The sequence below is a fragment of the Danio rerio genome, chromosome 5 (genome assembly GCF_052040795.2).
Source record: "Danio rerio strain M-AB ecotype USA chromosome 5, GRCz13ab, whole genome shotgun sequence".
In the NCBI taxonomy this organism is placed as follows: domain Eukaryota; kingdom Metazoa; phylum Chordata; class Actinopteri; order Cypriniformes; family Danionidae; genus Danio; species Danio rerio.
Genome location: NC_141025.1, coordinates 2240001 through 2256469, shown reverse-complemented (window position 1 = coordinate 2256469; position 16469 = coordinate 2240001). Strand labels below are relative to the sequence as shown.

Below are 16469 nucleotides of genomic sequence, written 5' to 3'. Positions count from 1 at the left end.
GTGTCTTGAAGAATATCTAGTCTAATATTATTTACTGTCATCATGACAAAGATAAAATAAATCAGTTATTAAAAATTAGTTATTAAAACTACTTGAAGAAAGCTTGAAGAAAAACTTGAAGAAATCTGCACAATATTAAACAGAAATTCAGAAAAAATATAAAAGAATAAATATTTAACAATAGGGCGAATAATCCTGACTTGTAATCCAGTGTTTTCGTGTGAATGCCTGAAGAATGTTTGGTTGTTCTTTGGTGTTATTAGAGCTTTTCTCTGTCGTTTATGAGTGTAAACAGATTGAAACTATCCCATTAAAACACTATTAGGCAGACTTATAAGTAGATGAATGAACCCGATACAGTGAGCAGGTTTTACCGAAGGACAGAGGCAGGCGGCTCCATTTGATGTCATCGGTGCGACTCCTGCGTCCGTATGCATCCACAAACACTCCGAACTCTACAACAAACCACACACACACACACACACACACTGGTTAAACACTAATCACACACACGTTTAGCATCTTAAACAGTGATTATATTCACACACACCGTGGAAGCAGAGCAGATACTCCACTTTCTGCGGCGCGCTGGAGACCTGGATGATGGAGATGGGGAAACTGTGGGAGGAGGCGGCGAACACGGCGGACGCTAACGTCACGTCATTCTTATCCAGAAACTCTGAACACACACACATAAGCAGGTTCAGTTCATCAGTAGTGCATAAAACAGTGTGTGTGTGTGTGTGACTTAATAAATTCATGCATTGTGATTTAAAAGATAGTACTGTATAAATTCAGAGGTTTAACCCAATTCACTGCGATTCTTTTTCATGAATAGATTCTGAGTTTAGTTTTTACCAGCAGATGGCGTTGCATGCTTTACAAACAGCCTTTGCTTGCCTCCAATATCTAATAAACACCACTTGAGTCTAAAACTATCATTAAGAAAGCAAATGGCAAAAGTCTTCATAGTGAGATGTGTTTACATTAATTATGTGGCATTAAAGTTGAGATGGAGCAACTGACCAATTACAGAAATAGGCTGTTATAAACTAGCCTAGAGCGCCATCTACTGTCATAAACAAGCCTAGAGCGCCATCTACTGTTATAAACTAGCCTAGAGCGCCATCTACTGTTATAAACTAGCCTAGAGCGCCATCTACTGTTATAAACTAGCCTAGAGCGCCATCTACTGTCATAAACAAGCCTAGAGCGCCATCTACTGTTATAAACTAGCCTAGAGCGCCATCTACTGTTATAAACTAGCCTAGAGCGCCATCTACTGTTATAAACTAGCCTAGAGCGCCATCTATTGTTATAAACTAGCCTAGAGCGCCATCTACTGTTATAAACTAGCCTAGAGCGCCATCTACTGTTATACACTAGCATAGAGCGCCAACTACTATTATACACTAGCCTAGAGCGCCATCTACTGTTATACACTAGCATAGAGCGCCATCTACTGTTAACACCCGCCTAGAGCGCCGTCTGCGGTTTAATGCACTCTTATGATGTCAGAAACAGTGTTTCTAGCACTCCAGCACCAGTATGGATCCTCTCACCTTCCAGCACGTACTGCTTCATCTCGATCTCATAGAACTTGTTGGTGCCGATGATGATACTGTATCCGGTGAAGTGAATGCAGCTGCAGGGTTCAGACGTCTCGATCTCCTGCACACACACACACACACACACACACATTAACAGATGATAATCACTAATCTCTGGCGTGCAGGAAGAGGTGTTTTATACTGTACTTCACCTTTCTGATGCAGAACTTGTTGAGTGTGTCATTGAAGCGCAGGATGGTGATTTTATTGGGCATCGCAGCACAGATACACATGCCTGTGTCGATCTGAAACACACACTTCATTCAGTTAAACAACAGCTTTATGATCCTCTACAGTGATGTCATGATCATTGTTGGGTGTATTTATTTACAGGTAGTTACAGTAGTTAAATCACTTCCATTACTGTTCTTTTTTAGGCAGTTGAATTAGTTGCTTATTAATGACTTTGCCTTAAATGCTGCAAATAAATTCAACAGTTGTGTATGAATAAATGTAGAGAAGCAGAGGAATTGTATTTATTTTTGTTACACAAATACATTTTGCAGAATATTTCTTAACTTAAGAAATTAGTTAATAGCAATATTTGGCGAAATTCAGAGAAGCAGAGAGTTTGTTTGTGTATATATATTATTATAAATATGTTTTTCAGATATTTTGCATAATAATTAGTTTTTAACAACAGAATTTACATAATTTAGTCCAACTGCACATGAAATAAATAACAGATAACAGTATGAATGAAACAGGCTGTATGAACACTGAAACCTTTTGTGTTTTAATAAATTAAATAATTAATTTTGAAAAGTATTTCATTTTTAAAATGAAGCAAAAAGTCCTCATTGTACAATTTTAAAGAATTCTGTCTTTAAAGGTGCTGTAAGGTTGACCTCCAGTGGTTGAACTAGGTATTGCACTCATGGATCAAAACACATTTTCAATCTGCCTCTCCTCTGAAAAGTCCATGCAAGTGCAGGTTGCCAGATTGACGTGAGCGTACCTGACCATACCCGTCAACCCTCCTGTTTTCCCGGGATTCTTCAGTATTTTACAGTTCTAACCTGCTGTCATCCCTTAAAGATATTGTCCTGTATTGTCAGTTTTTCTCTGAAGGGTGGCGAATAAACATTAAAGAGCCGATCCTCCCTATATGCAACCCATACCGCTGAACCACCAGGGGCCGCCCCTTGCTATTAAATGCAAGTCTGTTCTGTGCTTTCGCTTAGTTTAGGCATGAAAACACTTTGAAATAAATATAAAAACAGCTTGGTTCATTCCTTTTCCTTACAGGTGCCGTCGTCCCTTCATATGCAGTCCTCGAAACAATCATTTAGCAGTGCGTGACTGTCAGCTGACACGCTCCACAGTGATAAACAGACGCTGTTTCCAGAAAAAGATTCTGTACACGTGATTTGAAGCGGAGCGAAAGTCTGGGTTTTGGGTGCTTTTAAACAGACATATACACATAATTAATAATAATAACAACCAAAGATGTCGATCTAGTTGTTTTTTGTTGTTTTTTCAAACAAAACTAATGTAATTCTAAATGAGCATAACAGTTAGGAAAGCAGTCGAATGCTTTCATTATAATGCTAGATGTGTGCTTTTTTAAAGTGACACCTCTTATTTAATGTAATCAAACTAAATAATTTAAATAAATGAGATTCCTTCATTGCTCTTTAATCAGAATGTGTAAGCTTTACAGTGAAGAAACAGCTAATGAGATTTGATAGCTTGATTTTATTTCTTTATAATAGCTCATTTTAATGAGCTGAACTGTTTGCTAATGTATTGGCTGCTAATGTATACTATTTATTTTTTCTTTTGTAAATTATAATAATTATTTAACTGTTTATTGACAATGAAACAGCTTTAAATTAACATATTTAGTAATTGGTTAATCTTTTTTTTTTGGGTGGGGGGGGTTCCTTAATATGGTGGGCATATCCCTTATTTTCACATCCCATTGTTGACTGTCAAGCCTAAATTCTGATTTAAAGCTGATTTAATTTGTGTTAAACCCAACGTCAAGCGGTAGATGAAATATTTTCCATATTAAACAACCATTTGGCTGGAGTGCAGTGAGTGCACTATTCTGTGCTTCTGACTTACACTATTCTGTTAAATTTCTGTCGTGTTTCATTTGGTGCAAACAGCCAAATTGCTCATCCCTGCAAATCTCATCATGTAGCGTGTTGTTATGGACACGGGTTACAATGTAACCTGCTCACCTAATCTTTACGTTCGTAATATTTAGAATTTTTGCAAAAAAATAACCTCATGTGGAACTCTGAATCTGCGTCTCATTTCAGAGTCTGCTACTGTCCACCAGAGGTCGCGTTTCAGTCACTGACGTACACTTTGAGAGCGTTCCTGACTGACTGAATGAATGAATGAATGAAATACACTGATTCTCACCAAGGCAACCCAGAGTGCTGAAATATTATTGGCTCAACGAGCATTGGGCGGGTTGAATGACCAAAACAAAGACAGCCGTTCCGGCACGTAACACACATTCAAAGCAGAATCTCCTACTTCAGCATTGTTTTTCAGATAAAGAAGATTGATTTCTGAGCATGTTTCTGAATATCTGCACACAGTGTTTCTGCATAATATCAGCATGAGGGTGTTTTTATGCTTTAGAAGAGTCAAAAACTTTCACCTTTAATACAGTCTCTATTGTCTATGAAATCAGATTTATAGGGATTTTATGTAGTCAAGAAATTCAACTCAGACATTCAATTCATATAATAGTCATTTAAATCCAATATAATGATGTAATTAGTCATTAATATTGTCAATTAATAAAGCCACTCAATACTGGTCACAACTGTCAACTAAATATAATGATAATAATAAGCTACAGTTGCAAAAAAAGCCTCAGTAATAATCAGATGAACAACAGCAAAACTGAAAACAAAATATCAACCCGAATTCGGATCTAAAACAATTGACAAAAAGGTTACGAGCACACAAAAATAATAAAAAATAAAGCAGAAACAGCATAATCTGCAGAAGGACTTTGTGAGTGTGTGTGGCTGACGGGACTCGTGTAAAAGCTTCACCTTTCCGGAAGCGAAGAGATGGCAGCCCTTCACCGCCTCGAAGATGTAGGGGCTGAGATCAGGCTGAGCCGGCAGATGAGACTGAGCCAGAGACTGCTTCACCCGCTTAATCTCCACCAGACACAGAGCACGCTCCTTACCTGACACACACACACACACACACATCATATACATAAACACCATATAAAAAGTTTTGTCTGTTCTAAAGGCAGATTTTAAAATTGCGCCCTCCTAAAACTATGATCAATTTCCTTTTATGTGTTTAAAATAACGCATGCATGGATTTGATTTATGCACGAAATATTAATGACTGTTTTTACTCCATAGATCTTTGTATTGAGCAGTGAGAGTGTGTGTGTGTGTGTGTTAAGAGTGTGTGTGTTCAGCACTGACCGGTGATCATGAGCAGCTTGTCCAGCTCTTTCAGGATCTGTATCTGGAACACAGAGTCCAGACCCGGGATGTGTGTGAGCGAGTTCTTGATGACGTTCAGAGCGTACAGACCCTCCTCTGAGCCCACCAGCACGATCTGAAACACACACATGAGATGAGCTTACAAAAACATACAAAAAAAAAAAAAAGCACACTAATAACAGGAAGTGCTTGTGTGTTTGCCTTCAATAGTCAACAAAGCATCTTGAATCAAAGTCAATGAGCAGATGCACCACATTAAATCCCTTGTTTCTCACTTCATACATGTATCAGGGTATCTGCATATTTTTTAACAGAAAATTTAAGACCTTTTAAGACCTTTTTAAGTCCTCTAAAATGAAAATTTAAGACTTTACCTAAAAAAAAAAAAACAGGAAAATGTTCAGTGTGAACACAGAATGATGTGGTGAAGTATGGCAGCAAATCTATGGCGGCAAATCAATGGCAATATAAATCGAGCGCAGCGGTGATGTTTGCGTGCGAGGAGAAGTGAACCGTGAGCAGATTACTTGGTTGACTTGGTTTACTTGTTATCTCTAACGCTATTGGCTACTGTGCCTTTCCGGAAGTTAGCCGGGATTGGACGCAAGTTAAAAGATCACGCCGTTAAATATATATATAATTTGCAAGTCATAATCATAAGAAACTTTCTGAGAACTTTATGAACTTTATGAGGATTCAATCTCGAGAAACAGTCAAATAATATCCAAAATAATGACTTGCATTCTTGTAACATGACTTTCTGAACCGATTTGATTTGTCCGTGCAGCACTTGTCTGGTTTGTTGTATTTTACTTCATTATTAACCACAACAGCAGTGCTCATTATTACACTTGGGGATGATCTTTCTAGGAAATATTGTCTTCAGAAGAGTTTATTTGCGTTTTAGATCTTTATAGATAATTATAATTAATTTATCTTTATAGATAATTGTTAACATTGTTTGTAATATAGATCAGTGTAAAAAATATATATCTATATATATTATATATATATTTCAATCTCATTTTTAGTTAATGATTGAATAACCTGCATATAAAGACTTCAATCAAAAATGATTAGCCCAATTAAACATAAAAAATACAGTGACAGACATTCAGATGGGTTTTTATCGCCACCTATTGAGCAACAATTTAATTTCTACAATCTTCGTTTGGCTTTACTCACTATCCATTACATCATTCCACTTCAGAGGCATACAAAAACTACTTTCTATACGACAGGCCCACATCTTAAAGGTCACATATGCAGTTGAAGTCAAAATTAGTAGCCCACTTTTTTCTTGTTTTATTTCGGCAAGAATAAAAGCTGTTTTAATTTTTTAAAACCCATTTTAAGGTCCATATTATTACCCTCTTTAACCTATTTATTTTTTTCGAAAGTCTACAGAACAAACCATCGTTATACAATAACTTGCCCAATTACCCTGCCTAGTTAACCTAGTTAAGCCTTTAAATGTCACTTTAAGCTGTATAGAAGTGTCTTGAAGAATATCTAGTCTAATATTATTTACTGTCATCATGGCAAAGATAAAATAAATCAGTTATTAGAAATGAGTTATTAAAACTATAATGTTTAGAAATGTGTTGAAAAAAATCTTCTCTCCGTTAAATAAAAATTAGGATAAAAATAAACAGGGGGCTAATAATTCAGGCGGGCTAATAATTCTGACTTTAACTGTATAGTGGAATAACAGACTAATGGCAATATATTTACTATAAACCTTTGTACTTTATGCACTGCATGCATGTATAGCCTATTTTGTATACTATTGTCCATCCAATTTATTCTGACTTGTTCTTCACAGAAAATGAGTCAAGGACAATGAATCTTAGAAAAAAAAAAAAAAGATTTTTGTAAATTTATACACGTTTAGTTTGAGTTCAGTTTAAATGTAGGTGCTAAACTTCATCAAATGGTTCAAAACACATTTAAAGTCTGAATTATTCGTCCTGATTTAATAGCCCATGTATATTTTCCCCAATTTCTGTTTAATGGAGAGATCTTTTGCCACATGGTAAAACTCTCTCTTTCTCTCCCAAGTAATAAAGTTTGTTACAGAAATATATCTCATTATTTTGATATGTCATTATATGACTTGGTCATGATGGTAAGAATAGGCATTATTATGAGATTAATTATCGCGCGTGAAGATCCCCTGTGCGCTCGCGAGCTGTAATTTTCTCGCGTGTAGACCTGTAATCTGCTCACGGTTCACTTCTCCTCACGCGCAAACATCACCGCTGCGCTCGATTTATATTGGCATTGATTTGCCGCCATAAGACGAGTCGGACATGATATTTAAGATCCCACATGAAATTTAAGACCTCCTTATGGAAAATTACAGAATTTAAGACATTTTCAGACCTTAAAAATCGAAAATTTTATTTAAGACATTTTAAGACTTTTTAAGGACCCGCGGGGACCCTGATGTATTTGTAGACTAATAACATTGGCAGTAACAGTGTAGATGCTGCAGTGTTTTACCTGGTCGGTCAGAGGTAAAGTACAGTTAATATCCAGCCGATCGTCTCCCTCTAGCTTCAGTAGAGAGTTTCCCAGCAGCTTCTGCTCACAGAAGAACAGACACAGAGGAGAGATTCAAACACACCCACTTCACATCTCACTCTGTTAAAGGGACAGTTCATAAACAAACGTAACCCTCATTTACTGCAGCGTTACTTTCTGCTGAACACAAAGGGTGGATACTGGTAAGCACTGACTTCCATAGCAGGAAAATAATACATAGGTAGTGCTTTTCTTATAGCATGCCTACATTACAGAATGCATTACCGGCGATTATTAGCAATGCCGGATGGATTGTTATAAAAGACTCCTTCTTAAAAACGCATCTTTTTAATAAAGCATTTAACTTGTGATTATCACCAGCATCATTTTTTAATGATTATTATTAGAATTGTTAACTTGTAACTGAAATATGATGTTAAGCTTGTAGTTCTGGCTTGGGTTGCATTTTTATTTGTTGTTGTATATCTTTATGCGTAAGAGTTTAAGAAAAAATCATTATAAATTATAATTAAAATGTATTATTATTAGGTTTCCAAAGTTCTATTGTGTTCAACAGAAGAGAGAAGCTCAAACAGGTTTGAAACAAAAGTTTTTATTTTTAATTTTGGGTGTACTGTCCCTTTAAGAGTGTTAAATGCTAATGTTGCGGACAGATGAGCCAATCAGCAGAAAGAGCCGCCTTCTTCTTCAGGATCTGCCAGTGTTTCCTACTGCAGTGTCTAAATCAACAAATCTGACCCTAAAGCACAACATTTTTTTATCTTTTGGAAATGACACTGTATTATAGATCTTTAGTTCATGCCAAAAATCATTTAAAATTAAACATTTTGTAAATTTATTTTCTGTAAATCTATCCAAAAATCATTTTTGATTAATAATATGCATTGCAGCACAGTGTCTCTTAGTGGTGTCGCACTGTAACCTCACAGCAAGAAGGTCACTGGTTCGAGTCAGTTGGTGTTTCTGTGTGGAGTTTGCATGTTCTCCCCGTGTTGGCGTGGGTTTCCACCAAAGTCCAAACACATGCGCTATAGGGGGAATTGATGAACTAAATTGACTGTGGTGTATTAGTGTGTGTGTGTGATTGTGTATGGGTGTTTCTCAGTACTGGGTTGCAGCTGGAAGGGCAGCCGCTGTGTAAAACATGCTGGGATAGTTGGCAGTTAATTCCGCTGTGGCAACCCCTGATAAATAAAGGACTAAGCCAAAGGAAAAAATGAATGAATTAGAGCTGAAGATCTTCACCCAAACCTAAAGGGACCCGACAGGTTTGGGCAGGTTCGGGCTTAATTTAAATAATTTTAGACGGGGTCGGGTCGGTTAATGAATGGTCATGTGATGCATTTTGATTAGCGCGAGAAAGTTATCAAATCCAGGATCACAAATTTTAAATTTACTTCATAAATATTGACTAATATAATCATCTGAGTGATTCTTTTAATATGAATCGATTCATTTGAATCATTTGTTTTTGAATCGTATTAACCTGGTTGTGCTTCATGTACAGAAGTGTTCAGATCGCCTCAATATCAAGATGTTTGGGTCACACTTTACGATCCGCTTGTTAAGTGTGACGTCACGCCATTTGGCTTCCGGGTCCGAGCGCTCTATTTAACTGAATGGGAAGACTCATAAAATGGTAATAATAAACGTTTACAAAGCGATTTAATACTTTCGAAAGTCACGATCGCAATATATATGTCCATGCCTAATATCAGATGGCCAGAAAGTGATTCATTGTTTTATAAATTGTTAAATTTTTGGTATTTGTTGTGCAGCAAGCCTAGATATTGTTGTGTACACTATGATTTTATATAAAATTAACTTTAATGTGTGATCGGAATAAAACATGATCATAAACGAATGATTTCTCCACTCAAATGAAGGGCGGCTTGGACCCGGAAACAGTATTACAATGTCACAAACACGTCACCACTTAACAGGCGGATATGGTTCCATTAGTTAATGTTAGTTGATGTAACATGAACTAATAATAAACAGCTCTTGTACAGCACTTATTAATTATAGTTCAGCATTCAGTAGTGCATTATTAACATCCACAGTCATACTTGTTAACATTAGTTAATGCACTGAGTTAACATCAACTAACAATGAATACCTGTATTTTCATTAACTAACAGCAACAAATACTGTAATAAATGTATTGTTTGTTCATATTAGTTAATGCATTAACTATCATTAACTAATACAACCTCACTGTAAAGTGTGATCGATGTCTTATCTTTAAGCATGAATCCTCACACATTTAATTTTGCAGCAGGAAACACTGGCTTATGTGGATGATGTACAGCGAGTCCTGCAACGCAATGAAAACAAGAGCTCATGGTCTGATGATGCAAGCAACACGAGCACCGGGCAGAGGAGCATGCTGGATAATGCACACGCACACAACAGTGAGTGTGTGTTTGGCTTCCTGCAAACAGCTGATTACCTGAACCAGCGGAGAGAGCGTCTTCTGACGTTTAACACCGGCCTACAGCGGTCAGAACACAACCACACACTCACAGCATTAGAAAACCCCCCAAAACTGATATATATTTATATATATATATATATATATATATATATATATACATACTGTATATATACATATACACATACATATACATATATATATATATATAAAAGACAAAATCAGGTCATTGCTACATTAGAAATTGTGCTTTCTTGGCATCATATTTTTTTTTTAATTCACGGCTGATGCTTATAAATACAGCATTAAAAATGAAAGAAAACAAAAACATATGCAGAAGAAGTCTTAAACAACAAAATAATCATACCAGTTTGACATTTAAAATAAAGAGTCAATTAATATAATTAACACACACACAGACACACACAAAAGAAGAACAATTAGAAATGTTGACTTAGCTAATAAATAAAATAAATAAAGTAAAAAAAAAAAATAATAAAACAAAAATAGAAAGTAAAAACACTAAATGAAATCTAAAAAATGTAAATAAAAATTAAAATGAAGAAATAAAAGCTCATTTAAATCTTTAATAGTATTTAAAAAATATTAAAATAACACCCAATAAAAAGAAATGTATTTTTTTATTTATTAATTCAATGCCACAAGAACAGGGAGTATTGCACATTCATGACGAAATAACATTTAGCTGTCAGAGGAAAGAAAAGAAAGAGATTTACATCAATATAAAAGCTTTCGGAGCATTGCAGGTTTATAGTGATTTTTGTTTTTTTGCAAGTTCCAAAAGATTCACAAATGTTCTAATTAAATGGTCAAATCTACAGTATATGTGGTCTATTATAAGTCAAGTTCCTGTTATCAGAATATAAAAGCATGTAAGATTTCTATCATTCACTGCATTAACAAATTTCTTTCATGCACTGAATCGTTTTGCAGTGGCAATCTTAAAGGGACAGTACACCTAAAAATGAAACTACCCTCATCATTTACTCATTTGTTTGTTGGATCTGCTGTACACAATAGAAGAAATAATCCAACAGCTATGAAACAAACACTGCAGAAAAGCTTCTCTGTGTCTTGTTTCTATTGCGTCTACATATTTGAAATCAAGAAGCATTTTCTAAACAATAAACAAATATTGTCTTGTTTTCAGAATAAATATACCGAAATTGAGTGAGTTTTTCCTTAAAACAAGCTAAATAATCTCCCCCGATGGGGTAAGAGCAATGATTCATTCATTCAGTCATTCATTCATTTTCCTTCAGCTTAGTCCCTTATTTATGAGAGGTCACCACGGCGGAATGAACCGCCAACTATTCCAGCATATCTTTTACACAGCGGATGCTCTTCCAGCTGCAACCCAGTACTGGGAAACACCCACCCACCCACTCCCTCACACACAACGATTAATTTAGTTGATCAGTTCCCCTATAGCGCATGTCTTGGACTGTATGGGAAACCAGAGCACCCTGAGGAAACCCACACCAACATGGGGAGAACATGCAAATAGAGGTCTGCATTCCCACGGGACAGCCGCGGTACCCGACCAGATTTCTGCTGCGCGGGAATAAATTTCCGAATAAATCGCGGGAGCGGTCGGTAACGGGTTTAATTTGGGACGGGAGCGGGCTGTCTAGCAATATCGCGGATATTGCTATGCGAATGAGAGAGAGAGAGAGCTTTGCCTGTGTGTGTGCTTGGTGCTTGTGTGTGTGTATGTTAGTGCGCGTGCACGAATGAGAGAGAGAGAGAGAGAGAGAGCGCTTTCCCAGATAGGAAAATACACTCGGGCCAGTTCCGGCTAGATCCTCGCCTGCCGGAGACTTACCACTCGGCCCGGCTCCGGCTGCCGGACTCGGATTGATTCGGGCTGGAATTTGGCAGTGAGTCCACAAGCATCCGGCCCGAATCAATCGGGCCAGATGCGGCGGCCGTAAGTGAGCCGACGCTGCCGCATCCGCGCCAGAATAGGCCCGAGAGTAATGTGCGCTGCGGCCCGGAGCTGGCGCGACCCAGTATTTATATACCTTTATATAAAACCTTTTGGTATTATATTGGTACTTGATACATGGTATTACAAGCCTTTGAGTTGATATAACAGCAAACGCCTGTGTGTCTGCTTGGTGCTTGTGTGTGTGTTAAAACAGTGCGGGTCGGGCAGCGGGACAACAAATTCTTAATATAAGCGGGAGCGGTCGGGTTCCGGCTAAAACCTGTCGGGTGCGGGCGGGAGCGGGATTCAAAATTTAGTCCCGCGCAGATCTCTACATGCAAACTCCACACAGAAACACCAACTGGCCCAGTCGGGACTCAAACCAGCGACCTTCTTGCTGTAAGGCAACAGTGCTAACCACTGAGCCACCGTGCCAGCCAGAGAGAACTAATAGGAACAGGAACATATTTGTGGCTTGTCTAGAAAATGCTTCTTGATTTAAGTATTTGTAGATATTTGTACTAGAAAGACAAAAACTCAATGTAAGGGTGCTTTCACATCTGCTGTTCGCTTCATTTGGTCCGCACCAAGGGTAATAAATGATACATTGTTGCATTTTCTGCCGTCTTTGGGTCGTCTTCACACCACACTGCTGGCTTTGGTCCGAACCAGTTGAAAAGAACCAAAATGCAGTCATCTGACAAAATCCACATCTCTCATTGGCCAAATGTTGTTGAACATATTTCCTAAACTGCTTATTGATTGGTCAGAATTCACGTGCAGGAAAATGCCAATCAACTCCCGCTGGTAAAGCGCTGTCAACAAATATTTTTCCTCCATATCCCATAATGCACAGTGCATCGGCCTACGGCAGCTGAATTAGTCCAAAAGGTGCAGTACTTTTTGCGGTTGTGTCTGTTTTAGTACAGATCATATTCTCACCACAAACGAACCGCTCCAGGGTTGGTTTGAAAGCGTACCGAGACCACCTCTTCAAGCAGGTCTCGGTACGCTTATTTGGTCCGCTTTTGGTGCGCACTCGAGTACGATTGCTGCATTCTCACCTGCCCAAACCAACCGCACCAAAAGGGGAAACAAACTCTAGTGCGATTCAATCAAACTAAATAAGGCAGGTGTGAAAGCACCCTAAGAAAAGCATTTTTGTAGTAAATAAAGGTGAGCAAATGTTTAGTGAATGTAATTTAGGTGTACTGTCCCTTTAAGACTTCTGGATTTCTGGAAGTCCATATGAAATCAAAATGTATAATGTTTATTTTGTTGTTATTCTTAAAATAAATAATTAATCGGTGCAAGTTAATCCACTGAAAAAAAGTGTATTTTGTTAAAGTCTCTATGAAATCAAAACTAGCCACATTGATGTTGTCAGCTCGCATTACTAGTTTAGTGCTGAGCAATTCATCTGTGCATGTCATTATGGAAAAAAACAGTTTGCAAGGAGTAATCTGAAACTTCTCAGATTAGGTCTGTGTGAGGTGTTGGGCGTGGCTAACATACTAAACCACGCCCTCCAGCTGCCAGTTCTGACATCAAACAGAAATGGTGAGGAGGAGGAGCCTGTTAGGCTGTAATAACATTCCCCAAACCCCTTTCCTTATCTGTCCGAATGAAACACCTACATTACTACATCCAATCAGCTCGCAGTAGAAAAAACAAGCCACGCCCACTGTTTTATCATTTAATGTTTAGATTCCAGCTCATGGGGACTTTAATCTACAAATAAATCTCAGCATCTGCTTCAGCGTGTGGAGAGACAAACTTCCGTTGATGACAACATGAGGGTTTCCATAGCAACTGTATCTTAATTAACCTTCACCATGCCACTTTTACTGTTAGTTTGCTATAAGGGAATGATGCTCAAAAGAAAGCCACACCCCTTACCGAAAATTCCATTTCAGTTGGAAGTACATTAACATACTGAAATAAGTCTCAGCAGACTTTACAGTCCACATAACCTGGAAGCTGTGACCAATTTTTCCCTGTATTGTGACACAGTTCCTAAATAAACAGAATATTAAATGAGAAAACAGTGGGTGTGGCTGGCAATTTCTACTGCGAGCTGATTGGATGTAGTAACATAGGCGAATCATTGAGTCAGACGGGGAAAAGGGTTTGGGGAGATTTACTACAGCCTAACAGCCTCCTGCTCACCATTTCTGTTTGATGTCAAGACTGACAGCTGGAGGGGCGTGGCTAAGTATGTTAGCCACACCCACTACCTCACACAGACCTAATCTGAGAATTGATCACAAACAGGAAGTGCATTTTCCAGATTTCAGTTTTAGATTATGAGGGCAAACCATTTTTTCCCTTAGTGACATGCACAGATGAATGGTTCAGCAATGTGAGCAAACAACATCAATACGGCTAGTTTTGATTTCATGTGTACTTTAAGCATGGCAGAAACACACACAGTGAATTGTATATTAACGGCCTGAACCTGCAGGACTGGACTCACCGCGTCTGACTCGGTCTTCTCTCTGGATCCTCTGCTTCCAGCAACCACTGACTCCAGAACAGCCACCCAGCGCTGCTTATCTGGGAAACTGGGAGCCATGAAGTACAGAGACTGACCAGGCCAACAGGTGGTGTGAGGATGAGACTCCAGCTTCAGCACGTATGGGATATCTGACACACACACACACACACACAAAGCCCAAATATATATATATATATATATATATATATATATATATACACACACACACACACACACATTAGAGCTGCACAATTAATCGTAAAAAGATGCCGATCTCGATTCGACCCCCTAGACGATCTTAATCCAGCAATTCTACGATTCTGTTAATCATATTTTTAGTTCAGGAGAGAAGCAAAGCTGGCCGCACAAGTCTTCACATTGTTTTCCATACATTGTTCAGCAGCGTGGACACCTCCAAATGGTGTTGAAAGAGTAACATGCTGTAATTATAAGATATAATTCACCTCAAAAATGTCATTTCTGTCTTCATGTAATGTATTTGCGACCGCAAAATCACACGTGACGTGAGCTGACCATCAGCTGTTACCACAGAGAGGGAGGGCGTGCGCATGCCTGTGAATTAAGTCTACTTTAGTGAACAGAACCTGCATAGGCTGTGAATAACAGGCAATAAAGTTGTAAATCTTTAGGATGCGGGTGGTGAGGGAGGTGTGGTGGACGCCACCCATCCCTATTCTGCTGCCCTAGGCAGCCGCCTAGGTCGTCTCTATGGATGCGCCGGCCCTGGTTGGGAGCCGAGCAGGAAGTGAACCAAGCTTAGCAGTGAAAATGAAACCGAAAACGCACACAGTGTTGCCAGATGTAGCTGACTGATTCCAGCCCAAACAGTTTCCAAAACCTTCATCATTCTGAATGATCTTAAAAAGTAACCAACTATGCTTAAATAACTGGGTTGTGAATAATGCGATCCTTAATTTAGTAATGAATAATCAACCGGTCACAAATTAGGAAAGTACAATTATTAAGCACATTATGCAGTCGTCAGAATTATTCGCCCCCCTCTGAATTCTGTTTTTTTTTTTTTTTCCCCTAAATGTTGTTGAACAGATTCAGCAAATGTTCACAGTATGTCTGATAATATTTTTTCTTCTGGAGAAAGTCTTATTTGTTTGATTTCAGTTAGAATAAAAGCAGTTCTTAATTTTTTAAAAGACATTTTAAGGTCAATATTATTAACCCCTTCAGCAATATTAGTGTTGGATTGTCTCCAAAACAAACCACTGTTATACAATGACTTGCCTAATTACCCTAACTTTACCCTAATTACCCTAGTGAAGCTTTTAAATGTCACTTTAAGCTGTATAGAAGTGTCTTGAAGAATATCTAGTCTAATATTATTTACTGTCATTATGACAGAGAAAATAAATCAATTATTAGAGATGAGTTATTAAAACTGTTATGATTAGAAATGTGCTGAAAAAAAATCTCTTCTTTAAACATAAATTGGGGAAAAAGTAAACGGGGACTAATAATTCTGACTTCAACTGTAAATGTGGTTATAGTTTAAGAATACAGCATTTGTAGCTGCAGTTGTAAACTTCTTACTAACGTTTATTAATGTAGAGTTAATGCTTAACAGATAATAAATTCCCTATTTGCTAATGCCTAATTAATGGTTGATAGTGTGTAGTTATTATAAAGTGTTCCCAATAAATCATTGACGTTTTTGGTGAACTATCACTATTGTTCACTATGGAACTATTGACTTCCATAGTAATATAAAATCAAATACTATTGAAGTTGATGGTTACAGGTTTTCAGCATTCTTCAAAATATCTCCTTTTGTGTTCAACAGAACAAAGAAGCTCAGCCAGGTTTATAACCAATCAAAGAGAGTAAATAGAGGGTTTATTTTCCGTTTTGGGTGAACTACCCCTTTATTTCAGCTCTTTACAGTTCAACACGTCCATGTTTCTCTATGAGCACAAACAGACTCAGACCTGATTTTGCTGTGTTGATGAGTTCAGACGCT

At 37.8% G+C, this 16469-nt stretch overlaps 1 protein-coding gene across 12 annotated transcripts in view; it reads right to left on the bottom strand.

Annotated features, from left to right (window-relative positions):
• Positions 1-16469, bottom strand: part of cita (citron rho-interacting serine/threonine kinase a) — a 231861-nt gene that overhangs the window by 14713 nt on the left and 200679 nt on the right. For 6 of the 12 annotated variants that reach the window (XM_087253077.1, XM_087253078.1, XM_087253079.1 and 3 more), the window contains 10 exons: positions 16438-16469; positions 14456-14625; positions 10047-10088; positions 7553-7633; positions 5027-5162; positions 4634-4773; positions 1763-1855; positions 1563-1671; positions 551-679; positions 375-455 (listed from right to left, as the gene is read on the bottom strand). The exon at positions 16438-16469 is cut by the window's right edge and continues 73 nt beyond it. In XM_087253077.1, the coding sequence (XP_087109203.1) occupies positions 375-455; positions 551-679; positions 1563-1671; positions 1763-1855; positions 4634-4773; positions 5027-5162; positions 7553-7633; positions 10047-10088; positions 14456-14625; positions 16438-16469 (1013 nt within the window). The remainder of the gene's footprint in view (positions 1-374; positions 456-550; positions 680-1562; positions 1672-1762; positions 1856-4633; positions 4774-5026; positions 5163-7552; positions 7634-10046; positions 10089-14455; positions 14626-16437) is intronic. The other 6 variants (XM_087253081.1, XM_087253082.1, XM_087253083.1 and 3 more) reach the window with 1 other exon arrangement.